Source organism: Plecotus auritus (assembly GCF_963455305.1).
Source record: "Plecotus auritus genome assembly, chromosome: X".
NCBI classification, from domain to species: Eukaryota; Metazoa; Chordata; class Mammalia; order Chiroptera; family Vespertilionidae; genus Plecotus; species Plecotus auritus.
This window is the reverse complement of record NC_137784.1, coordinates 140,294,834-140,321,499: the sequence shown is the minus strand read 5'-3', so window position 1 is coordinate 140,321,499 and position 26,666 is coordinate 140,294,834. Positions and strand designations below refer to the sequence as shown.

The 26,666-nt window shown below is 43.5% G+C and overlaps 1 protein-coding gene across 2 annotated transcripts in view; it reads right to left on the bottom strand.

Moving 5' to 3' along the window:
• Positions 1 to 6,102: 6,102 nt before the first annotated feature.
• SLC9A7 (solute carrier family 9 member A7) overlaps positions 6,103 to 26,666 on the bottom strand; it is a 121,463-nt gene continuing 100,899 nt past the window's right edge. For both annotated transcript variants that reach the window (XM_080653302.1, XM_080653301.1), the window contains 4 exons: positions 26,175 to 26,238; positions 14,290 to 14,372; positions 10,902 to 11,007; positions 6,103 to 6,589 (listed from right to left, as the gene is read on the bottom strand). In XM_080653302.1, the coding sequence (XP_080509428.1) occupies positions 6,338 to 6,589; positions 10,902 to 11,007; positions 14,290 to 14,372; positions 26,175 to 26,238 (505 nt within the window). In that variant the 3' untranslated portion in view covers positions 6,103 to 6,337. The remainder of the gene's footprint in view (positions 6,590 to 10,901; positions 11,008 to 14,289; positions 14,373 to 26,174; positions 26,239 to 26,666) is intronic.

Here is a 26,666-nt window from a genome sequence, read left to right as displayed (position 1 = left end):
TAATGACAGGATTTGTTTGGTTTGTTTTGCTAGGAAGCTTCAGATTTTATGATGTAGTTCGATTGAATGGTTCTGGGAAAAGCTAGTCTACATACAAAGGAATATGAAGACTATAAAATAAACCGCATGTTGGGTTCAAGATTCTTAGCAATTATCCAACATTTAAAGCCTACTAAAGAGAGTTTCAGGCCAGGAAAAGTCACAGGAAGATATGAGTTGAAAGTGGTTCTTTTAATCCTAAGGCACATGTTGCCATGATTTTTAGACCAGGGGTTGGCAAAACCATTTTCTGAGAAGAGCCAGACAGTAAATAGTTCCTGCTTTGTAAGCAAACTAGTAGCCCTGCGCATGAATCTGTGTGCCAGTAGCTCCCCAGTAGCTCGCTGCCCCGCTCTCCTGTAGCTCTCCCTGTCCCCCCTCAGAGCTTGCTGCCCTGCCCCTTCCTGTAGCTCTCCGCCGCCTGCTTGTAGCCAGTAGCTCACTGCCCCACCCTCCTGCTGATCCATGATCTAGTCGTTACTCGGTCGTTACGCTTCACGGCATAACAACCATTTATATATTACATCTTTATTATATAGGATAGTTGCTCACTTCTGTCATAACTTCTCAGTTCTGCATGAAAGCAGTCACAGACAATATGCAAATGAATAAGCATAGTGTATGCCAATAAAACTTTATTGACAAAACGGGCAATGGGCCAATCCAGATCCAGGTGCCGGCTGTAATTTGTCAACTCCTGGTCTAAATGAAGCTGGAGAGGAATTGCTTCCACCTAGAAAAGAACCTCTCAGTGAAGGAAAGAAACAAAGAATAGGATCATACTACACCTTCTACTAACAGACAATACTTTTAAAATACAAAACGAGATCAGTTCAGCCAGTTAATCTTTTTATTTTGAGTTTTGTAAAAAAAAAAAAAATACAGAAAAAGCTTTGAGAAAAATGTGTTAAATATCAGCAAAAGCAGGAAAACGTGACTAGCTTTACAATATCAATCTAAACATATACACAAAGGCAAACATTAAGTAGGATGCTACGGAAAGACAGCACTTTGGGGTCTAACTTCAGTTTTCTTTATTGCACATAAAGGTTGCTGATAACTCCAAGTCTTCACTTTTTCACAGTTAAACATACTTTAATATTATTTTGTATAACAAGTTTATATAACATACTATAATGTTAATGTTATAAAACCACCAGTTTGCCACAGTTGAATGGAAATAGAAGACAAAATTCTCCCCAACTACAGTATTTAAGCTTTCTATTAAAAGTTCTCCAGAAGGTCACATCATCCATGTTAAATTCATCCTATTCTATTTAAAAAATTGCTTTGCAGCTATTAAATGAATATTGGTGGCCTTTCCATTTAATAAATTTAATGAACAAAAACTTCTAAGTAAGAAGACCAGATGTATTTTATGTAAAAAAGAAAAAGACAACCTAGGAGTAGGTGACTCTACTATGAAATCATACTTTGAATGAGTGAGTGCAGAGATAAATTCCAAATCCATAGACTGACTTAATACCCACACAACTGAAAATCATTGTTTTGCTTCTCCAAAGCCCACAGCTGGAATAATCACAACAAAAGTCAACCCCCAAATGTCCATGCAGTTAGATGGTCACCCAGTAACACTGGATCTTACCTGTTTTTAAGTGCTTTTGACAGAAATGTAGAGTTATTCAAGCTATTTACATGTCCTTTTTCTTCTGAGCTCCTCCAACATACACAGGCCCAAATCATTCTCCATTGGCCAAGAATTGAGGTGACTATGACACCCTGTTAACCCTTTTTAAAAGGTGGCCATCAGAATAAAAGAATGGCCTCTCCCGAGTGCTCTCACGTCTATTTCAGACCTTTTCAAAAGGCAGCAGAACAGGAAGACCTTCCTTCTCATCTTCTCCAAGGCTCAAGTAGCAGAAAACCGGTGCCTATGTGTTCCAAGTGGACCATGGTTATCGTATACCCTGCTTACAAAAATAAAATTTACATCAAAAACTTTGGTTTTGCTCTTTACAATTTCTCCTAGCACTGGGTGACAAGACAAGATGTGTTTGTTAATTTTTTTAAAAACTCTACTTACGAAAATTGAAACTGGAAAATACGGTTTACTTCTAAATCTTGTTTTGAAAGGATTGTCAAAAATCCTACTTGCTTTTCCTAGTCAGATACATTGGTTTCTAGGGTGTTTCTCTGTATATTGTTCCTATTAGGTTTTAGGAAGAGGGAAGGTCTTTTCAGGTATCAAAGTGGTGAAAGCAGCATTCAGATGGGTTGTTTCTAAATTCTAACTCTTGCCCACTGGATTCTTCAACTTGCTGTGTGAGGACATAGCAAATGACATTGGCAAGCCAGACTCCCACTTAGAAAACAACAGAAGAGATCAGAACTCAATGACACCAGTCTAAAATTTCTGACAGATTAGCTCCTACAGTACTAACTCATCTGCAGAATCAACATCAAAGGCAGGCATGAAACTTGTCAAGTTCCCTATTCCTAAAGTGGAATAAGAAGTCATTCATTGAATCAGCAACCCTCATTCCAGAGTACATTTGACAACAGATGGTAAAATCAGTTTTCTGATACACCCCTTAGGAGTCACAATGGGTACCAAGGTAGGTTTCCAAGCAGATGATTTCCTTCTGATGAGTGGCTCAATTGCCCTGGCACCGATCTCTAAGTACATCAGTGGTGTTTCTACATTGAAGAGTCACTGTTTACATCAAATATCCAACATGATTACATTAACTTCTACTATGGACAGAAAAAGGGAGGGCTATGATGAGGGGTGAAGGAAGGACATGAAACAGACCTCTATTTGGGAAGGAACGTCACCTCTTTGCTCTAGTCTGAAATGTTCATGGATAGTGACGATAACATTTTTGGTGTTTTCTGAAATTTGTTTTTTCAACCAAACCACAGAGGGCATTTTCAGGTCTAGGGATCACAGGCTAAAGAGCTCTTGCTGTTTGGTTGATGAAACATTTAATGTCGCACCGTGGTTTTTGGCTGCAAGGCATCAATGCTTATTTGTCCGGTCAGCCCAGTAAGTATCCTTGATGGTCAGTGTCCACTTAATTACATATGCCTTTCCTATACTTGCTTCCTAGGAAGAAACGCAGACTTATTTAAATCCCAAATTTCCTCTCCAGGAAAAGAATATTAAAAGGAATGTCAGGAGTTTATATCTTCCCTCTGTCAGTGCTATACAAAAGGTTTGCATCTCCTTAATTAGCAGCTCCCAACACCACCACCGCATGACAGCAAAGTGATCACAACCTTCCACTTAATAAGGGGCCTGTGCTCTGGCAGTAAACAGCCCTCCCCCTTATTTTAAGGAGTCCAGTGTGGATTCAGGCATGGAGACAAGTGAAGTGTGAAGAGAAAGAAAGTTCACTTGACTGCAAAGGGGACTATTAATTTAATCCCAGGTTAAATGGAAAAGACAGCTTGTTGGAAACCTTCACATTTGATTAGTCAGCAGCTCAGTTAAGACAAAACCCCCCTTTTTCCACAAATCAGTGCAAAGATGACAGGTTTTAACCCCTCCAATATATACACTCAAGTCATCCTTTCCCCCTTTCATGCTCTAAAGTTTTCTAATATGACCTTTTTTTTTTTTAGTTGTATTTATGGAATATGTTTTTGAGTTCTACAAACATTATTAGCACAAAACTCACTCACAGCTACCCAGTCTGTATTATTGATCAACATTCAGTTTGTTCCACATGACTAACAATTTTTTAAAAAACTGAATTTTCTAGGTCATCCTTTAAGGTTGGGTCCACTGCAAGTTCTAGACTAAAGGCTCTCCACCTGAGCTGCAGATTAGAATCCCTGAGGATCCAAACATAGCACAGAAGCCTGGCCCCACTCTAAACCTACTGAATCTGGATCTCTGAGGGTGGGCCTTTATGTTGATACTAGAGGCCTGGTGCACGACATTTGTGCACTGGGGTGCGGGGGTGCGGAGGGGTCCCTCAGCCCAGCCTGTGCCCTTTCACAGTCCGGGAGCCCTCAGAAGAAGTCCCATGGGGAGTGGGCCTAAGTTGCAGTGGGACATCCTTAGCCCCACCACAGAGGCGCGCCACTGCGCTCACCAGCTGTCAGTCAGGCTTGTGGCTGAGCAGCGCTCCCCCTGTGGGAGCATACTGACCACCAGGGGCAGCTCCTGTATTGAGCGTCTGCCCCCTGGTGGTCAGTGCGTGTCATAGCGACTGGTCATTCTGCCTTTCAGTCAATTTGCATATTACCCTTTTATTATATAAGATTTTCAATACATGGGCCAGATCATCCTAATGTGCAGCCAGGGTGGAGAACCTCTGGCCTAGAACAACCGACTTTGCTGAACTGTAAAACTCCTCCCTCCCCCAGAACAAATATGCTTATAAAATGACTTGGGATTATCCTCTCAGAAGAATTTTGCTTAGTTGGATGTACCATTACTCAGCAGTTTCTATCTGGTTTATGCAAATAGTCAGCCTTGGGTTAGTTTCTCGGCACCCTACTTTTTTACTTTCCAGCACAGTGGAAGCATGAGGTAAGTACGTTTAGCTTTTTTTCCCAAACTTACAAAGCCCATGGATGACCATCAAATCAAAATGGCCTTTAGTGTAGATAGAAAGGAAAGGGGAATAAAAATCACCCAATTCTCGTATACTGAACCATATGAAATTCTCATTTTTGTTTCTTTAAAAAATGGTTGAATACCAGCAATTTCATATGGCTCAAACTAATAAATTTTTCTTGGTTTGCACAAATTATCGATTGAAAAAGAGGGTGAAACAATGTCTTATTTAAAAATTAACCATTAAAAATGCGAGTTAAGAAGTTTAAATGGCTGATTTCATGATGGGTGTACTAGATTGAGCCACTATTTTTTAAGGGAAATGGCCACATTAAATGAAAGCATTTTTTTAGAAATTGGTTTTTTGAAAATAGTAGCACTAAAGCATAGAGCACAGGGAGAATCTCAAACATGGTTTCCAAGAGTTCTCCTCAGTATTTCACTTACTACAGGTGCGGGCAGGTAGAACCGCTCACCCACAAAAGAGCCCAAAGTAGAAATCTAAATCTCAGACCACACTCACACATGAAGCTGGTGTAAACCTCCCCAGATACCAAGAAAATGACCTTTCTCTACATGGCACTCAGTGCCAAGACATCTAGATTCTTAATCTGATAGTGGACAGGAACCTTCCACTGCATAAATAAAGCTTAACATTCCACTGCCTCGCCTCTGATTCTTCAGGTGACCACTGAAATCTCATTCATTTCTTAGCTTGAAGTTTGGAATTCTACTAAGTCTTTAGAATACAATCTTGTGTTTTCTTTGCAGTGATTTTTTTTTCACAGTGCGATTTCTTCCCTTTAAATACTAGCATATTGCCTCTGAGGGTTGTTACTGCCTTCTCATCCCCAGATCAAAGCACTGCACAAATTTTGGTGTTATTTCTAAACCCACAGTAGATATCTCAGTCCTGTTAATCTTTTTCCAGGCAGTCCGCTCACATAGCAGCCATCAAGAATAGACTGATTTTTGCCGTGATGTAATCATCAGTTTCTAAACAGTTTCTCCTGCCTTCACATTAATGAAAAAAACAAAACAAAACAAAAACACAGCACTTTAACACTATTTTGCCTTTGGTTTGAAACATTCCAGTAACTTCTTTATGGAGATTTCCAGAGAAGGAATTATAATTCTTTCCCCCATGTTGAAATGTTGATGTTGTATATTTTCCAATCTTCAGTCTAGAGAAAATACAGGTAGCAAAAGAAGTCAGGAATCCAGAGATGAGGCTGCTATCACACAGCCCTGGTTGCTGGAGCCTCCACTCAAATTGCTTTTTCATGCTTTCTGTCCCATTTGACACCAGCTCCCCCTCATCCTTGGAGTTCCGATCTCACTGGCCTTCCTTCACGATCTCTCTTCTAGCCTGTTCTCCCTTCACTTGATATTCCTACATCCAGCTGGACTCGCACTGCTGTGTATGGATATGAAGCCTCTCCTGGGAGGGGTCCCAGCACCCACCACACCTTGTTCAGGTACCGCAGGTGAATGAATGAGAGACCAGTAAAGCATGCGGTTGTTTTTGTTTGTTTAACTCTGAACAGTGCACTACTATGTGAAAAAGTGGGAATAGATCTGCATTTGTCTTGAGCCCCCACCATCTGTATCTTGGGTTAAATTTTAAATGTTAAGGTATCTTCAGACCTCAATAAAATAGAAGCGTTAGTTCCATTCAGTCACTGTCCCACCTCAATCAACACCGGAGCATGCAGCCAGCCCCACACCACCGGTGGGTCTACCCCACCGCTTCAGGGTTTGGGGGGAAAGTCATGCATTATCCTCCAGGGGGAACACTAGGCGGGTGCCCCGGCTTGAAACCTTCTGGTCTCCCATTCCCAGGTCTCGTTCCAGCACCTCCTCAGAACTGCTCTTCGTTTTCCGACTGCCCTCCAGGCTCATGGAGGCCGTGTGGGAGCCTGAGGAGCCATTGGCAGTCACTGTGCTGTCCCCGTAGGTCAAGGTGAGGTCACCCTCAGTCAGGATGAAATCAGAGTCTTCCTCTCTCAGTGGCTCTTGGTTCTGAAAAGTGCAACAAATAACAGTAACAACAAAATGAAGACTGGAATCTTCCAGAGCTCCAGCCAACCCCAACCTCAACTCCTCATCTGAAACTGGGGATCACGAAACTGGCCTGCATTGAGCCTCCAGCATGATAACTGGATGTAAACTGTAGAGTGCTATTCCATGTATAGCACTGTTGCCTGAATTAGGACTTGGAATAGCAAAAAGCAGCTGTGATTTTAAATGCCTGACCGTTTGTGACAAAACGGAAGAAAAGGAAACCAACCTGGATTTTCAGCTTCCCAACCCACAAAGAAAGGAAGGGCTAAGGTCACTGGGAAGACCTGCAAATAGGTTTCAGGTCCTCTCTCCTCTGGGAAAGGACCTCCTGCCCTACACAAACCATTCTAAACACACCTAGTTTACATTTGAACTACTCTTTACCCTAGTCAGCATAGAGGGAAGACGACAAACCATTATTAGGATTTCCTTCCTGTCGCCACACAAAATCCCTGATGGGAAGCCCTCATATAGATGAAGCAAGTGATACAGAGGGAAGGTGTATTTTCTTGAGCATCTAACAGAAGCATGTCAAACTCATGGCCCACAGGCCGCATGCGGCCCATAACAAATATTTTTGTGGCCCAGCCAATATAACGGTAGGTAAGAAACATTTTAGTAAAAATTTCATAACTTAATTTTTACAATATCCTGTTATGCACATTTATTAATAACGAACTACAATGTTCGCTAATGACGTATTACTATAATCGTGTTGCATTCCTTTCCCTTATGCGCCTTACGCGCAGGCGCACCATTTCTCTCCACTAATACTAGCAGCGAATATTTTAGCAGCTGATGGCCACGTCATTAGTCTTGTACTGACTTGTTTGGTGTACGCAACAGGAAATATTTTACTTTCGGAGAAGAAGAAAAATAGGTTTATTTGTGTTACACTTATTAATATGTGCAGCTATTCAGTGTCTGGTAAGATTGTTCAAGAAAAATATTAATCTTTATTAAAATGTTCTATTATTTTAATGATGACTCATTTATTTCAGCCCTTTGTATTCAGCATGTCTCTACTGAAATAAACCCACATTTCTATGAAAATTGAAGCTTTTGGTTTTTTGCAGCCCACAGAAACTTAAACCTTGTTTGGCCTGTGTTAGCCTTTGAGTTTGGCATGCTTGGTCTATTATATGCCTGCCAGGAATGTCACACAAGCTCTCATTTGGTCCTTACCCCTCTCCTGTGAAGGGTGCAAGCACATGTCACAGAGCAGGAAATCGGAGCTAAGAGAACCTATGAAATTTGCCCAAGGTTGTCCAGCTGGTAGGAAGCAGGTTTGGACTTATGCTACCTCCAGACTGGTTCTGCCCACCTAAAGGATATGAAAAGTGACTCCATTGGGAAGAGGACTGGTACAGCATCTCATAATAAGCAGAAGTTGTAGCAAAACAGACTGGGCTGAGCAAGGCAGGCGTCAGCCAAGTGGCAGCCACTTGAAACTAAAAGATGGCAGGGAGAGAGTATCAGGAAGCAGCGTGAGGTCAGACACAACCTTTCATTCTCCAACGGGTTCAACAAGCAAAACAAGGGTGGTGTGCTCCCCAACTCCCCTATTTCATGGCTGTCAAACACTGTGGACTTCCTTTTTTGTTTTGTTTTGTTAACCCTCACCTGAGGATATTTTTCCATTGATTGTTTAGAGAGAGTGGAAGGGAGAGGGAGAGACAGAGAGAGAAACATTGATGTGAGAGAGACACATCAATTAGTTGCCTCCCGCACACACCCTGGCCAGGGCTGGGGATTGAGCCTGTAACCCAGGCATGTGCCCTTGACCGGAATCGAACCCGGGCCCCTTCAATCTGCAGGCTGACCCTCTATCTACTGAGCCAAACCGACTAGGTCTGGACTTCCTTCTTGAATAGCAAACACAGTTTGAAAACTGCTCTTTCTCTCCTTTTTTCTATCTACCCTTCAAAGCACATCTGAAGTTCTACATCCTGTCCTCTACACAACAGAGTGTCCTCAGTGCAGGACCTGAACCTGCCCTGACAGTCCATGGTCCCCGCTCAGCCATGCTGCCCAAGGCCACAGGCAGATTCTCCTGTGTCCATGCCTGGACTGCCCATCTGGATGAATCACCAAAGGGCAGTGACCTCCTTCTTCTCTTGTCGGCACCCTTCCTTGAGGTGCTTAACTCAGTAGGTGCTAGAGGAGTGCCTGTTAAGTGTGCTGGCCTAGGGAGGACTCCTGGGTTCTGCCTACCTCACTTCTGTGGTCCCAGCCCATCTCTGTGCCCTTACTAGTGACAAACACATCCATGCTTTCTGCATTGTTTCTCAATGATGTCGACTTCTCCAAACTCCACAATGTGACTCCATTGAACCAATGCTGCAGCTTTTTAACAGGCAAGCATGCAACTCCTCTTGCTGGCTGCCTCAAGTCTTCACTGGAATTAGGCAGGATGCAAATGTATAATCAAATACGAGTCTCTAGTCAGGCAGAGAGAAATTCTAAAACTCGCTCCGAACTCCCCCCATTTCCTTCTCTCCATCACTATTTAGAAAGTCCTGAAACTCTGTCTGCCTGGTGATAGTTTTATTAACAACAAATGACATCATGTTCCCTGTTTTAGTACATTCCATTTCTCCCATTAATGCATGTGCTAAATATTGTTTTTGTTCATTTCTGTCAAATATCTCTCCCAGGATTACTGGGTCAAATGGGAGTTCCATTTTCAGTTTTTTGAGGAAACTCCATACTGTTCTCCCAGTAATCCCACTCCTAGGAATATATCCTAAGAAACCAGAAACACCAATCAGAAAGGATATATGCACCCCTATGTTCATAGCAGCACAATTTACAATAGCTAAGATTTGGAAACAGCCTAGGTGCCCATCAGCAGATGACTGGATCAGAAAACTATGATACATCTACACAATGGAATACTATGCTGCCGTAAAAAAGAAGGAATTACTACCATTTGTAGGCACTTGGATGGAATTAGAGAACATTATGCTAAGTGAAATAAGCCAATCAATGAAAGAAAAATACCACATGATCCCACTCTTTTGGGGATAATGAAAAACATTATAAACCGATGAACAAAAAGATAGATACAGAGGCAGTAAAGCATCAAACAGACTGTCAAATTACAGGGGTAAGGTTAGGGAGAGGTGGGGGAAATAAGAGATCAACTGAAGGACTTGTATGCATGCATACAAGAGTAACCAACGGATGCAAAACATTGGGGGGTGAGGGCATGTATGGGAGTGGGGTGGGGGTGGGGGGCAATGGTAAGATATGTACACATATAATACCTTAATAAAAATTTGAAAAGAAAAAAAAAATATCTCTCCCAGGGCTCTTAGAACCCAGATTCCAGGGGGAGATTCCTTGGCACGTATTTCATTCTTTTAAAGCAGGGGTCCTCAAACTACGGCCCGCGGGCCACATGCGGCCCGCTGAGGACATTTATCCGGCCCGCCGGGTGCCGCTGCCTGTCCTGCTTAGCAGCCGACGCGTCCCGGGCCCGCAATGCGCATAGGAATTTGTTCATAGTTTTTTTTTTTAAACTATAGTCCGGCCCTCCAACGGTCTGAGGGACAGTGAACTGGCCCCCTGTTTAAAAAGTTTGAGGACCCCTGCCTTAGAGTTAAGGAGTTAAGGCATAGACATGGAAAGAAGTGGCAAATATTTTTTCAAAAGAGAACTTTAAAAACTCACTTATCAAGACTCAAGCTACTATGTTATCCCCTCAGAATTAAGCCTGGGCTGTTGTGTTCAAATTAAAAAATGAGAGGCTTGAATTTAATAAATTTATTTTATCTGACTCACTAACGTTTTTTACTTCTTTTTTTTTAATATATTTTATTGATATTTCACAGAGAGGAAGGGAGAGGGATAGAGAGCTAGAAACATCGATGAGAGAGAAACATCGATCAGCTGCCTCCTGCACACCTCCCACCGGGGATGTGCCCGCAACCAAGGTACATGCCCTTGACCGGAATCGAACCCGGGACCCTTCAGTCCGCAGGCCGACGCTCTATCCACTGAGCCAAACCGGTTTTGGCGTTCGTAATTCTTCATAGCATTTATCTAAAGTTTGCAGCCTCAGAGGGACAGAGAGAAATCTTTCTACGATGCCACAGCTGCTGATGTCTGGGAGCCCCACAACCCTGGTAAAAGGTTTCTCTGTTGCTGTGCACAGTGTATTAAGTGTATGTAAGCTGGTCATTTGTAATCAATCATCTTACTGGAGAGGCAAATTCTGTGAATTTGGAGGCTGCATAGAAATGCAGCCCTGACATGCTGTACTTACGTCATACACCTGGGGACTGGTCAGACATCGAGCGAGCAAGCCACACCAGGCTGGGAGAGTGGTGGTTAATGGGGGGCCACTGTGTGTGAGGATGGGCTTCAAGTAACTTTAAAAAGAGAATTAAGGAAACAATGTCTGCAAAGAACCACCCCCCAACCCCCCGCAACAAAATGAGTTTAGAAATCCCAACAAGTAAATCATCTGACATCCTACCCAGAAAATGTCTCTTTCCCCATTTGACCAATACAATACAGGAAATGTAGGCATACCTAGTTTTATTGTGTTTCTCTTTATTGCACTTCACAGATGTTGTGTTTTTGTTAGTTTGTTTTACAAACTGAAGGCAAGACCCTCCAAACTGGCCAGGGTAAGATCTCTTTTTATTTTTTTTTTTTAAATATATTTTATTGATTTTTTACAGAGAGGAAGGGAGAGGGATAGAGAGTTAGAAACATCGATGAGAGAGAAACATCGATCAGCTGCCTCCTGCACACCCCCCACTGGGGATGTGCCCGCAACCAAGGCACATGCCCTTGACCAGAATCGAACCTGGGACCCTTCAGTCCGCAGGCCGACGCTCTATCCACTGAGCCAAACCGGTCAGGGCGTAAGATCTCTTTTTAAAATATACCTTTATTGATTTCAGAGAAGAAGGGCGAGGGAGAGAGAGAGAGAAACATCAATGGTGAGAGAGAATCACTGATCAGCTGCCTCCTGCTCACCCCAGGGGATCCAGCCTGCAACCCGGGCATGGCCTCCTGATTCATACGTGGACACTCACCCACTGAGCCACGCTGGCTGGGCAAGATCTTTCTTTTTTTAATGTAGGTATTTAACACTATAAACTTTTTGTCTCTTCTTAAAACTGCTTTTGCTAAATCACATAAGTTTTGTAATGTTGCGTTTCCATTTTCATTTGTCTCAAGATATATTTTTTATTTCCCTTCAGATTTCTTCATTGACCCATTGGTTATGGAGGACCGTATTGTTTAATGTGCACACATTGGTTGTTTGTTCAGGAGTGTATTGTTTGATGTATAAATGTTTGGAAAGTTTCCAGTTTTCCTGCTGTTATTGATTTCTATTTTCATACCATTGTGGTTGGAAAAGATACTTGCTTTAATTTCAATCTTCTTAAATTTTCGAAGACTTGTTTTGTGATCTAACACACAGATCTATCCTGGAGAACGTTCCATGTGCACTTGAGAAGAATATACATTTTGCTGCTGTTAGATGGACTGTTCTGTGCATGTCTGTTAGGTTCCTTTGATCTAAAATGTAGTTCAAGTCCAATGTTTCCTTATTGATTTTCCACCTGGATAATCTATCCATTGTTGAAAGTGGAGTACTATGTACTGACAAGAATCAATTTCTTATCACTTTAGTATTTTGTCACTCTCCTGTGAACTCACTCCAATTTTCTCTATATCCTTTCGAAGCCCAGTGAGTAACATGCCTTCTGGATTACAATGTGGACAAGTCCATATGGCTTTAAGAAACCTCTGGGGGTTCTATTTCAGTTAATAGCAAACAATCGTAAACAGTAATTTAAACCAGCCTTTCCACTAAGAATGACTAGAAAAGCTGGTCAAGATGAAACACAACAAAATCTTCTGCTGAATGGCATCAGAAAGCTACCAGGGCAGTGAAGAGAGCCAGGATCTGGAGGACACCCAGGTGGGGAGCCTGGCGCTTGGTGAGCCACGTTTTCCCTAAAGCACCTCAGCAGCGGAGCAGGGCATCTGGCAGACTGAAAACAAAGCGAACCTGACAAAAACTGGTGTCCAGAGCCTTCTGAGGAAGACTCCAAAACACCCTAGGGCCCAGGCGTCCTCAAACTACGGCCCGCGGGCCACATGCGGCCCACCGAGGACATTTATCCGGCCCGCCGGGTGCCGCTGCCTGTCCTGCCTAGCAGCCGACGCGTCCTAGGCCCGCAGTGCGCATAGGAATTTGTTCATAGTTTTTTTTTTTAAACTATAGTCCGGCCCTCCAACGGTCTGAGGGACAGTGAACTGGCCCCCTGTTTAAAAAGTTTGAGGACCGCCCTAACCGGTTTGGCTCAGTGGATAGAGCATCGGCCTGCGGACTGAAGGGTCCCAGGTTCGATTCCGGTCAAGGGCATGTACCTTGGTTGAGGGCACATCCCCATTAGGGGGCGTGCAGGAGGCAGCTGATCGATGTTTCTCTCTCATTGATGTTTCTAACTCTCTATCTTTCTCCCTTCCTCTCTGTAAAAATCAATAAAATATATTAAAAAAAAATAAAAAATAAAAAGTTTGAGGACCCCTGCCTAGGCTCTAGGTTAGAACCCTAGAACAAAGGGTAAACAGAAAACAGACTAACCTTCACAGGAACGGCAGCCCAGCTTCAAATCACCTTTATTTCTGATTGAACTAAAGTGATCGGGAATTGCTAATGCCCCTAACCTAGACCCAAGGTAGATTAAATTATCTCTGAAGAATGATAACCTCATCTAGAGCATTTCAAATGATCTGTATACTTTTTCATTTCCCATATCTGTCACTGAAAAAAAAAAAGATGCTTCTAAAAGAACAGGAAATTCGCTTCATGACTTTGAGATAGACAGAGATGTCTAAAACAGGACACAAAGAGTACTGACCAGAACAGAAAAGATCAATGAATTGGACGAAGACCTTTTGTTCATCAAAAGAGTCTATTCAAAAGTGAAAATGTATCACACAATCTCACTCGTATGTGGAATCTAATGAACAAAATAAACTGATGAACAAAATAGATCCAGAGTCACAGAACCATGAACAGACTGATGAATCTAAGAGGAAAAGTGGGGATGGGAGTGGGAGGGAGAGATTAACTGGGAAACTTATATGCATATATGCATAACCCATGGACACAGACTATAGTGTGGTGAAAGCTTGGGAGGGGTAGGTACAGGGAGGAGGGGGTCAATAGGGGAAAATAACAAAAAACGGGGACATGGGTAGTACTTTCAACAATACATTTAAAAAATAAAAAAGTGAAAGTGCAAGTCACGAGCAGCGAAGTTATTTTTATAATACTTAATTAGCAAAATAATTAAGTATTAGAAAAATACTTAATATGCCCAGTGAATAATATGCTCCACTTCACTTCCTGACCATACCAATTCACCTACAAAGCCACATCCCTCTTGTATACAAAGCTCTGAAGAACCACATGAGTCTACCAGGCTATGTATGGGTCATCTAAATCTCTTGCCCAAAGAGATGCTCACCAGGACTACCTGTGGTTGAATGATCACTGCATGAGTCCCAAGACAGAACTGGAGCAAGCACACAGCCTTCCTTACATATCAGAAGTCATTTATTGGCAACGCAACAGGACGATTTCATCATCAATGTTTCAGGGAAACTACTTCAAAGGATACTTGTGGTCAAAGCTGTACCACAGCCTGAACAGCCATGCACTCTCCTGCTTTGTCCGGTTTCCTCCAGCAGAATCTGGACCATCCTAGGACAAAACAATAAGACAGATGCTTAGTTGTACAAATGGATTGAAATAAGGAGGAAAAGCTTTATTTTAACCATAATTTTTAGTTATTTTGAGCTCAGAAGCAAACATCCTGTATCACCAAAGCATCCAAGTTATATTGGGAAGTAAATGTTTTTAAATTGAATAATTCCAAAGGTAGGCAAATCAATCCCCCAGATGAAACAACTTGCTTATGTCTGTGGGTAGATCAACTCAAAGTAATACAGAATTTCTTTTGGTATTCTTTTTTTTTCTATTTTTTATTTTTTTATTAAGGTATTATATGTGTACATATCTTACCATTGCCCCCCCACCCCACTCCCATACATGCCCTCACCCCCCAATGTTTTGCATCCGTTGGTTACTCTTATATGCATGCATATAAGTCCTTCAGTTGATCTCTTATTTCCCCCACCTCTCCCTAACCTTCCCGCTGTAATTTGACAGTCTGTTTGATGCTTTACTGCCTCTGTATCTCTTTTTGTATTCTTATTGTGCTTTTCCTCGAAGTGTCTTTCAGAAGATGAATTACCCTTAAGTAGTCTAGATTTATAGAGAATATTAAAGAAAGCTTCTGTAAAACCAACTTTCCAGGTCCCCCAAAGCTGGTCTGGGAAAACTGTGCTTGGCCAAGTTTCCTGACAAACTAGCTCTTGGTGGTCCTGACCCAGGCACGTGCACTGTTCCAGGTGGTGGAGTAACTTGTCCTACCAGCTTTAAGAAGGTGGGCGTAGTGGGCAGGGGGAATAGAGCCAGAACTAGCATCTCTGTTCTTTTATCTACCTTCAAGTAGTAAGTTCCTTTACTACTCCTTTCATGCCTTTTCAACTCAAAACATCTCCATCCTTTGATTTTCAAAATAACTAGCAAAATCAAACATTCAATTCTGGTTTAAAAACATGTTTTGTGCAGGTATTATGAGCAGCACAATTACTACTACAAGTGGAATCACTACATCACTTTGAGGACAGTGGTGGGTACTACGCTGCTGGATGACAATCTCTGAGAGTACAGACTGCTTGGGAAGCACAGCCATTTTTATCATCACCCCCTTGAATGTTATATGGAGAGGAAACTGAGAGACAATCAGCAATAAGCAAGTAAAAATTGAGCCACAATTACAAGTAGCTGTAAATCACAGTGGGTGTAAATTCCACCTGTAATAGAAATACGTGTTATAGGACTACTTAGAGACCTCTGAGAAGCTAAGCACATAGGCAAGTAGAGGGAGGGACATTAGCATGCACTACTTAAATTCCTAAAGTTTCCAATGGTGAAGATTATTTTTAAAAATGAAGTCTCTGTGGTATTTGAGGAATGTTTAATGGCAAATACAGGGTGGGGCAAAAGTAGGTTTAGAGTTGTTCCTATGCGAAACACAGAGTTTATTCTTGTATTATTATTTATTAATTATTCTATTATTTTGCATATGAACAACTGTAAACCTGCTTTTGCCCCACCCTGTATGAAAACAACTTAGTTAAATGGGCCCTACTGTGGATGAGGAAATAAAAATGAGAGATTACAGAGACTAACTTTATTACACATTTTTATAACTGGTGTGGAAGAAAAAGGGTACAGAAATATCTCCACTTGAATAACAATCATTCATGCAGGTAATTAATCGCTAGCCCAATGACAACTCTAGAGAAAGTTCAAAATGCCACACAACTGAGTGGAAAAGTGGTAGATGAACATTCTGGGAAGCAAATATATTTATGGAAAAAAGAAACGGTCTTTATAAAATGACAGGTTCTAAGTTCTCAGTTCCAAGTGCCTGTAGAATCTTACTGAAGAAAAATGAACAAGATGATAAAATCATCAGGAAAGATATTCTAAACCAGGGGTGGGGAATGTCCGGCCCGCGGGCCACATGAGGCCCGTGAAATCCTTTGGTCTGGCCCTGCCAAGGCATTAAGGGTGAGTTAATTACGTATTTGACCAAATAGAGCAGGCTAATTTTTAAGTTGATAATTTTGTATGGCTTGCAAATGATGTTATAAATATCCAGATGGCTCTTGGTAGGAAAAAGGGTCCCCACCCCTTCTCTAAACTATCAGGCACAAGACAAGTTCCCTAAAACCAGTTTCATCTGCTCCTCCTTTAAAACAACAATAAAAATGACAAACCCCTACTCGGTCATCCTCTTCTCTGCAAAACCACAATGCATTGTCGTCACTTGGGACACTTAAGTTCTTGCCATCTCCTATCAAGGAAGCTAAGGAGACTTATATAAGCCCCAAGAGGGACAATTAAAATGAGTAAAGCAAGGGAAATGCTTCTTTTTTAAAGCAAACTAACAAAAAGATCTTCTCAGGGTACAAAGAATATGCCTACAGTCCACAAATAAGATCAAGTGATCTCAGAAATGTAAGAAACTAAGAGATAGCCCTGAAGGGTCACGTGGAGCAAATTCAGGGCAAATATAAAAGGGCAACATGGTAACAGGGGTGTTAAACAACTTCTTATTCAAAGCGATGGTGCCAAAAGCATGATTAAGGCAGAGGAAGAGCTTAGATAAATCCACACAGAGTGGCTTTGGAGAAATCAGGACTAGTTTTATAAGTTGACCCAGAAGACAAAGAACTGCTTCACAACATGATTTATCACAGACCAGCCACTGGAGTCCTTCCTGTTGGATCTGAGCAGCAAGAACTGAGCAGGGGTCAGTGTGGGCACAGGCTTATCCTCCAACAGGCAAGGCCTCCTTCCCAGCAGCACTTGCAGACTCTTGAATTTCCATTCAAGCGTTACCCACAGGAAAAACAGGAACTTGTTCTGTCACCACACCCCTCCTCAAAACCTGCATTCCCATCAGGGGGGTTCACACCCCATATCTTTAGCTCAGGCTGCTTCTAGAACCTGGAACACCCTGTCATACTCTCAACTTCTCTGCTCACAACACCTACCCGGCTGATTCCTATTCATCTTTCAAGGCTGTACGCAAGGTCATCTTCTCTGAGAAATGTTCCCGTCAAGGCAACACAGCACTCCAAGAGGTGTGGGTGTGAACATCACAGGCTTTCTCAACAGATTACCTGGTTCCAAATCCTAGCTCTATTCATGACTGTGTCATTGCCTTGCTGTGTGACTGCACAAGTTTAAATAGAAATATAATTGATATATAACATCAGGTACGTTTAAGGTGTACATTGTGTTGATTTCATACATTTACATATCCTATATAATAAAAGAGAAACATGTAAATTGACCATACCTCTGCTACGCTCACCAGCCAATCAGGAGTGAGTATGCAAATTAACCCAACAAAGATGGTGGTTTAATTTGCATACACAGGCGCCAGGTGGAGAGCAGAGCTGGAGAGCCGGTGGAGAGTGGAGCGGCTTGGGGAACTTGGCTCCCCAAGCCGCCAGACAGCAGAGAGGGAGAGCTGGTGGCTTGGAGGACTTGGCAGAGCGGGAGGCAGGAGACGGTGGGACGGAACAGAGCAGGAAGGGAAAACCAAGAACAGGGAGAGCACCAGGAATTCTGGGAATAGTAGTTCTGGTGGCAGCCCCAGGACCAATAGCAGAAGCCCAGAGCATGGGGAGCACCAGAAATGCTGGGAGTCGTAGTTCTGGTGGCAGACAGATCTCTTAGACACTAGAGCAGGAGTCCTCAAACTTTTTAAACAGGGGCCAGTTCACTGTCCCTCAGACCGTTGGAGGGCCGGACTATAGTTTAAAAAAAAAAAAACTATGAACAAATTCCTATGCGCACTGCGGGCCCGGGATGAGTTGGCTGCTAAGCAGGACAGGCAGCGGCACCCGGCAGGCCAGATAAATGTCCTCAGCGGGCCGCATGTGGCCCACGGGCCGTAGTTTGAGGACCCCTGCGACTAGAGCAAAGTGAGCCTGGAGCAAGTTACTGTTGCGGTGGGGGATGGAGGGAAAGCAAAGGTGAGAGACATAAGTAAAATCAGAGTGTCTAGGAAAAATTAAAGGGAAGATATCCTAAAACTTCCAGGAAATCTCCACTAATGAAGCAAAGAAAAAAAAATGTGTCACCCTAACCGATGTGGCTCAGTGGATAGAGCGTCAGCCTGCGGACTGAAGGGTCCCAGGTTCAATTCGGTCAAGGGCATGTACCTTGGTTGTGGGCACATCCCCAGTAGGGGGTGTGCAGGAGGCAGCTGATCGATGTTTCTCTCTCATCGATGTTTCTAACTCTCTATCCCTTACCCTTCCTCTCTGTAAAAAATCAATAAAAAATATATTTTAAAAATGCATCTATTATTCTGTGAGCAACAAACCAAACTGGGTTGGGGTCTCAGACAATTCGCTCATATGAGGGCACGCAGATTGGAGAGCGTGCAGGCTGGGCTGAGGGACTCACCCCCCGTGCATGAATCTTCATGCACCAGGCCCCTAGTCACAGTATAATTACCACTGCAGTGTTAGCTAACACCTCTATCAACTCAATAGTTACGACTGTTTGTGGTGAGAACAATTAACATCTAGTTCCTTAGCAACTTTATAGCTTATCATACAGCATTTTTGATAGTCACTGGGCTGTGCATTAGAACTCCAGATGTTATTCATCTTTTAGTTACAAGTTTGTACCTTCAAATATCCCCTTAACTCCCCCAGCCCCTGGTAACTACCATTATACTCTCTGTTCTTGTGAGTTACATGAGGGATTTGTAAACATTTTACTGACATTATTAATGGAAAAGCCCCTTCAAGAATAAACACCACCAACTCTGCTTATCAACAATGTTTGAGTATATAACAAAGAGTATTTGTTTCTTCTGCATTCATTAAGCACCAACTGTGTGCCTGCCAGGCACCAGGCTGGGTACTGGAAACAAAAAGAGGAATGATACCCAGAACCTGCCTCTTGAGCACATTTCCAGATGGGGAGACAGACAGCTACACATATGGTGACAAATGTGATGAAGAAACAGAAAGCAGATTAAAGAACTTAGTCCCATTTTCAAAATAATTTTTCTAGAACTAGTGAATAAGGATTTCAGGGTAGAATTGGACTTTATTTCATTCTTACTATTAAAAGGCTTTTTAAAGTAAGGTCATTACGCCCTAACCGGTTTGGCTCAGTGGATAGAGCGTCGGCCTGCGGACTGAAGGGTCCCGGGTTCGATTCCGGTCAAGGGCATGTGCCTTGGTTGCGGGCACATCCCCAGTGGGGGGTGTGCAGGAGGCAGCTGATCGATGTCTCTCTCTCATCGATGTTTCTAACTTTCTATCCTTCTCCCTTCCTCTCTGTAAAAAATCAATAAAATATTAAAAAAAAAGAAAAAAAAAGAATATGCTCTCAAACTCACCTGCTTTCCAGATGACTTATTAAAAAAATGTTTAAAAAAAAATAAAGTAAGGTCATTACAATAATGAGAACAGTTTATGCTTTTTTTCAGAGATGGAGCAAAATACTGCCCCCCCCCCACCCCCCAAAGATTTCTACATCCTAATCACTGGAGCCTGTGACTATGTTATGTTACATGGCAAAAGGGGTTTTGTAGATGGACTAAAGGTTTTCCAGGTGGGTCCAATGTAATCACAGGGGCCCTTTAAGAGTCAGAGAGATGCGGTGGAAGAAGAGGCAGAAAATATTCAGAGCGTGACAGAGACTCTTCTCACTGTTGCTGCCTTTGGAGATGGAGGGGACCACAAGCCAGAAAATGCGGGTGCTTCTAGGAGCTGAGTTTGATCCCCGGGCCAATGGCAAGCGAGGAAATGGGGCCTCTGTCCTACAATGGCATGAAACTAAATTCTACCAACAACCTGAATGAGCCTGGAAGTGGCTTCTCCCCGCAAAGCCCAACCCTGTGGTATCTTGATTTTGGCTTTGAGAGAACTGCAACAGAGAAACCAGTGGAGCCCAGTGGTCCTCTGATCTACAGGACTGTAAGATTGTGTTGTTTTATGCTGGAACGTTTATGGTAATTTGTTACAGCAGGAATATAAACCGAATGCAGAGTAAATGAGTAAATAAATGATGCAACCAGATTTGGGCCTTTTTCATCGTCCCTGGGATGATGGGGCCAAGATTCCTCAAAAGGGAGCAATAAAAGAGCTTAAAAACAGGGAATCGAGCTCCACAGTGCCCACTCCAGGGCTTCCCAAATTGTAAAGTGCACACAGCCCTCCTAGGAGCCCTGTTAAAATGAAGATTCCGATTCCGTGGGTTGAAGTGGGGCCAGAGAGTCTGCATTTCTAATAAGCTCTAGTCATGCCCAGGGTGCTGGTCCACAGGGACAACCTGGGCAGCAGCAGGAGAGGTCTACAGTCTCTAGAGCAGTGGTTCTCAACCTGTGGGTCGCGACCCCTTTGGGGGTCGAACGACCCTTTCACAGGGGTCGCCTAAGACATCCTGCATATCAGATATTTACATTACGATTCATAACAGTAGCAAAATTACAGTTATGGAGTAGCAACGAAAATAATTTTATGGTTGGGGGTCGCCACAACATGAGGAACTGTATTAAAGGGTCGCGGCATCAGGAAGGTTGAGAACCACTGCTCTAGAGGAAAAGCAGATGAGGGCCTCCAGGAGCTCACCTCTGCCACGCTCCACCCTTATCCTTCATCACATTGTCACCAAATCCTTAAGGACAAAGATTCATCTGTCTTGTTTACTGATGTATTTCCAGAGCCTGAAAGAATGTCCGGAGTATAACAGATGCTCAATAAATATTTGTCAAATGAATGAATAACTTAATGTTAATTTTGAACTTTAAGAAGAAAAACAGAGACTAGCAGGAGGCAATCAGAAGGACAAAACAAGCCGTAGCCAGTGTTGGTTCGGTGTTGTCCCGCGCACCTCAAGTTTGCCCATTTGATTCCTGATCAGGGCACCCAGGTTGAGGGGTTGTGGACTCCATCCACGGTAGGAATTGTGCAGGAGGCAGCTGATCAATCGTCGTTTCTCTCCCTCTCCCCCTCTTCCTTCCCTCTTTAAACATCTTAAAAAGAAGAATAACAAAAAAGAGAAGCGTGGTGGGAGGGGGATGAGAAAATAAGCATTTGAGGAAAGGTACTTCAGCACTGTTTGAAGCTAAAGATTGAAGGGAGTGGGTATCAGATTTCAGCTTGGAAGAAAATCTGAAGGAGAACCCAGAAACAGACAAATCCAACTTGCCCAGAAAGTTCTATGCCAGCCATGGGCAAACTACGGCCCGCGGGCCGGATCCGGCCCGTTCGGCTGTTCTATCCGGCCCGCGGAGCCGAAAGAGCGGAGGGTTCTCTTGCTCTCCCCTCCGCTCCTTTACTTTGAATTTATATTAGTTCACACAAACACTCCATCCATGCTTTTGTTCCGGCCCTCCGGTCCAGTTTAAGAACCCATTGTGGCCCTCGAGTCAAAAAGTTTGCCCACCCCTGTTATGCCAATGCAACTACAAACCACGGATTTTCTGCAGTTTTTACACTTGTGTGCACACACACACACACTCACACGGAGACAATGCTCTGCTAACACAGAGGTTTCCTTTCCTCCACATCCCACTAATATCCGGCTCGGGACGTTGTCCTGCTGAGATGATAAAGCCAGGATAAATTCAGATTCGGGCTCCTAGCTAAGCATCATTAATGAGTGCTCTTCTGTAAACATGGGGAAGGAAGTGAATGATGTGGTCTGCATGTCCGGCCAACATAAATCTCAGCTGGCTCTGGCATGCGAAGTCCCCACTTGAATGGAGTGTGAGGCCACCTCCAAGCCTGGGCAGTTTGCCTCCAGCTGCACTTGTTTTTGTTTTTGTTGCAAAGTCACCAAGACCTCCAAGAAACAAAGCAACTGGGTTTTTTGTTTTGTTTTGTTTTAATGAGTCAAACTTGCCAGGGACGTGAAACTCAAGTCTGCCCACAATATTCTTATGCTTCCCTCACCCAAAGCCAAAAAAAGTTCAAGCTAACAGCTCCCTTCCTTCACCCACAGGAGCCAATATTCTGTAGCCCTGTAGCCATGACTGTTTATAACCTTGGGCTTCTAGAGCAGTGAGGAAAATTGTGCTCTATATTAAAAAAACAAATGCTTTCCCATCAAATATCACTTTTCTGTTTGTTTTTAGAAAGGTCATTTAGAAAACGAGGTAAAGAGAACCGCCCTTTCTTTTCTAATGGAGAACAAACATCTGGACTTTCTCCACCTCTCATCTCAGTTTCATGACAACACTGAGTGTGTGATCTGGATCCATTTCAGGGGAATCTGCAAGAACCCAGGGTTTCACCCCAAAATGAGAAGCCCATTTATTTCCCTATTTTACTGTTTCACATGACCGCTGAGTACTCCCAGCACTGCTGTTAGTGGCTCACTGTACCAAGAAGGTCAGGCCAGGAGGATTTAGAGAAACGGCTGTTTCTGCACAAGGGCATGAGTCATTTTTAAGAAAGTGTCCTGGGGAACCAAACTTGAAGTTCATCTTTTTTTTTTTTTTGTCCAGTCCTGACAGCAATCTTGAAATGCCAAGGGAACTGACTTAGGGGCCCTCTGTATGACTGTGTGAGAGACTTGGAAGAAGGAAAGTTAAAGGGAAGCTGTGACACAGCTTCTAGCTAGGGCTGGGCCAACTGGCCTTCACTGTGCAGGGCAAGAGGCCGTGCCCTTTTACAGTTGGTCCAACGGGCCCTCCAGGGAGCTGTCAGGAACACTGAGTCACTGAGTTTACCCACCCAGGAAGGTTTGCCCTTTTGGGGCAGGGGGCACTATCTTAGCTGTCACTTCGTGGACTAAATGCACTGCCAGATCCCTTAGCACTTTGGACCTACTGCTTTCTCAAACATTTCCATGGAAAAGCGACAGCAAGTTTGTTACTAAGTCTGGTTACAAGCCCATTGTTTCCCTGTGCAGTTCCTGTAAGATGTATAGTAAGTTCAGCTGCATGAAACCAACCAAACCATTCCCCATATTTCCTTTTACAGATGCTTGGGTCCAAAGGCAAGAGCAATAGCAAACAGCAAGAGGGCTGGGAGGTGTTTGACTGGCTGAACTGTCAAGATGAAATCTCTCTAAACCCTGGCTATCCGGCTGGAATTGGCCGGCTTTTCTTATAAAATTCATCTTGACTGGCTGTAGGTCTGTGGAGAATACTTTGGAATAGGGCGGTCATATCCTACCAGAGCCATAAGTAAAATAAAGACATCCATCACACTTTATGCCCAGGTTTTCTCAGGGTGAGTTTTAAGATCTCCTAAACGGTTATGCTCTAAATTAGTTTCCCAGTGCACAGTTCTTGATCCCTGTTTACTGAAGTCCTTAATCACAGCAACTTTTCAAAAAGAACTTCTCATTGAAACCACATGTTCCCAACTGCTACGATGGCCAATTCTAATATAACCACAAAGGTCTTCTGGAACACCATTGGAGTGGGTACCAAATCTCCAAGCTCATTGAAAGCTCTTCCCAAAATGCCCAGAACTTTCAGAGGACATGGATTTGTGTTAGTTAAGAGACATAAACACCAAGGGTCATAAACACCAAGAATGCCTTATCAGGCTGTGACCACCCTCAAAGAGAAAAGAATCAGAAAAGCATCCTCTGCCCCCCCCTCCCCTTACAGCACCGCATTTTGCAACACTTGTCACATGGGATTTGGTAGATGGAGTCATTTAGAAGATCTGATGGAATCTGAAATATGTAGACTGGACTTAGGATGAAGTGCAAAGATGTGTTTAATTCAATGCTGGCTGGAAGAAAAAGCAATACTTGACATGGCTTCACACACAACACGTGCATGTGGTCAGTAAAGCTTCCTACTACACTGTGCTTCATTCCTGCATCTGCCCATGAAATACCTCTCGAGCTCCCCAGGTACCAGGAACTATGCTCAGCACTGCATATTCAATGCTGATCAAAACTGTGCTTGACTTCCAAGGGCAAATAACATCTTGGAAACAAATTTCTGCTCTTATAACTCTTCTTTCCTCCAGTTGGCCTGCCCAGGAAACGCCAGCCTGGGGAAGGAGCAAAACCTAGAGACAAAGTCATCCTGCCTGCCCCACAACCAGGGTGATATGGCAGCATTAAAACATGGTGACCACTTCGTTGACACTCTTCCCATCAAGAGGTTATGGTCTCTATCCCCTCCCCTTGAATCTGGGCTGCCCCTAGCAACTCGTTATAACCAATGGAAACTCACAGAAGTGATGCTGTGAGACTTCCAAGGTTAGGTCAGAAAAAGGTTTGCCTCAGTGGATGGAGTGTCGGCCAGCGGACTGATGGGTTCCGGGTTGATTCCAGTCAAGGGGAGGCCATTGCAGGCTCCTCCCCGGCCTGACCCCCTGGTCGGGGCACATACAGGAGGCAACCAATCGATGTATTTCTCTCACATCAATATTTCTGTCTGTCTTTCCCCCTCCCTTCCACTCTCTCTAAAAATCAATGGGAAAATATTTTCGAATGAGGATTAAAAAAATTTTTATAGAAAGAAAAGGATATGTAGCTTCCATCTTGCTTGCTGGGGTACCGGCTTTTGGAACCATAAACCATCATATAAGAAGTCCAGTTCCCTGAGGCCCCATGGAGAAATCACAGTTCAGCATTCTAGTTGGCTGTCCTTATGTGAGTCTTCCCAGCCCCAGAGCCAGACATAGGAGACAATCAGCCTTGGGGTGATTCCAGCCTCAGCCTCACATTATCCCAGGCCTTCTTCATGGAGCAAAGGCAAGCCACCCCTACTAGGCCCTTTGTAAATTCCTGACCTAGAGAATCCATGAGTAGAAGAAGTTGTTCACTCTCCTACGTTTGGGACAGTTTATGATGCAGCAACAGTAACTGGCGCAGATGGCCATACCAAGGGCCATCAGGATTCTCTGCTGCTGCAGGTACTCTTCCCTGCCCTCATGCCATAGGGCTCTTCCACTCATTGCCTCTATAGCTGCCTTCCCTCACACTGTGCTCTGGGCTGTCACTGCTTCCAGTGTCCTGCCAAAGCCTTAACTGTTGGCCTTGCTGTGATCTTTAGCCTGCACAGGGGTGAGGGCTGCTACTCTGTGACCTCATGGCTGGAGGGAAACTCAGAGATGCTCTGACTGGGAATCAAACCTTGACCTCTTGGTTCATAGGTCAACGCTCAACCACTGATACACACCAGCCGGGCTGAATTATCCTTATTTTCAATAAGCATTGAAGGCTCTCCTGTTCTAGGGCCTGGGATCCTCTAAGCCAGTGGTTCTCAACCTTTCTAATGTCGTGACCCACAGGTTGAGAACCGCTAGCAGGGTCGCCTAAGACCATCGGAAAACACAGATATTTACATTACGATTCATAACAGTAGCAAAATTACAGTTATGAAGTACCAACGAAAATAATTTTATGCTTGGGGGTCACCACAACATGAGGAACTGTATTAAAGGGTCGTGGCATTAGGAAGGTTGAGAACCACTGGCTTAGAGGATCCCAGGCTCTAGAACAGGAGATCCTTTAATCACACCCGTTCCTTCCTCTGCCTGGATACCACTGAGAGACTCAGAATCAGTCACCATTTATCCCACACATCCATTCGTGGAAGGTAGGGAGTTGGGGACTTAGCTTAAACACTCTTTCTGGTCAGCCCACCTCCTTAATATGTTGTTTATGAACACTGTCTCTGGGGTCAAATCCTGGCTCCATCACTTTCTAATTCTCTGGCCTTACATAACTCACTGAAACTGTCAAACTTAAATTTATAATCTGTAAAATGGGATAACAGTACCTTTCTCATAAGGTTCTTGTCAAGATCACAGTGAGGGAATTCATGTAAAGTGCCTAGTGTGTAGTAAATGCTCAATAAATTTGAGCTATTTTTAATAGTATCTTCCCTGAGAAGAAGCATGTCTTGTGACTTACCCCTTGTAAGACTTGAAAGCTGTCGTTGTTGGGTGGTGGGTCTTGATCTGGGTCAACACCAACTCTGTAAGTTACCAGGGAGAAAGAGAAGGAGAAAAACGGAGAGTATTAGCTTGGACCATGGCGACCATTCTGGCTGAAAGTTGGCAAGAGGCTGACCATCTTCCCGAAGCAGAAGGAATGATTAGCTAGAAGAAGAGAAAGACTGTCATGCAAAAGTAATGAGAAAGAGGTAATACATATCAGATCCCAGGGATAGGAGGGGCAATACATCCTGTGTGCTTACACCCTGAGCAAGGCCTCTGAGGAACAGCACCAGCTGGCAACTGTTGGTCTGCCTTCCTGTACCAGACTGTCCGTCCTAAAAATGTGGGTCCCACTGCACCAGGCTTTTCCTCTCCACTGCTTCCTCACATCTGCCCTGCCCTGCTTTTATTTCCCTAACCTTTTGTTATGAAACTTCTCATATAGCCAAGGAAGTGTTGAAAGAAT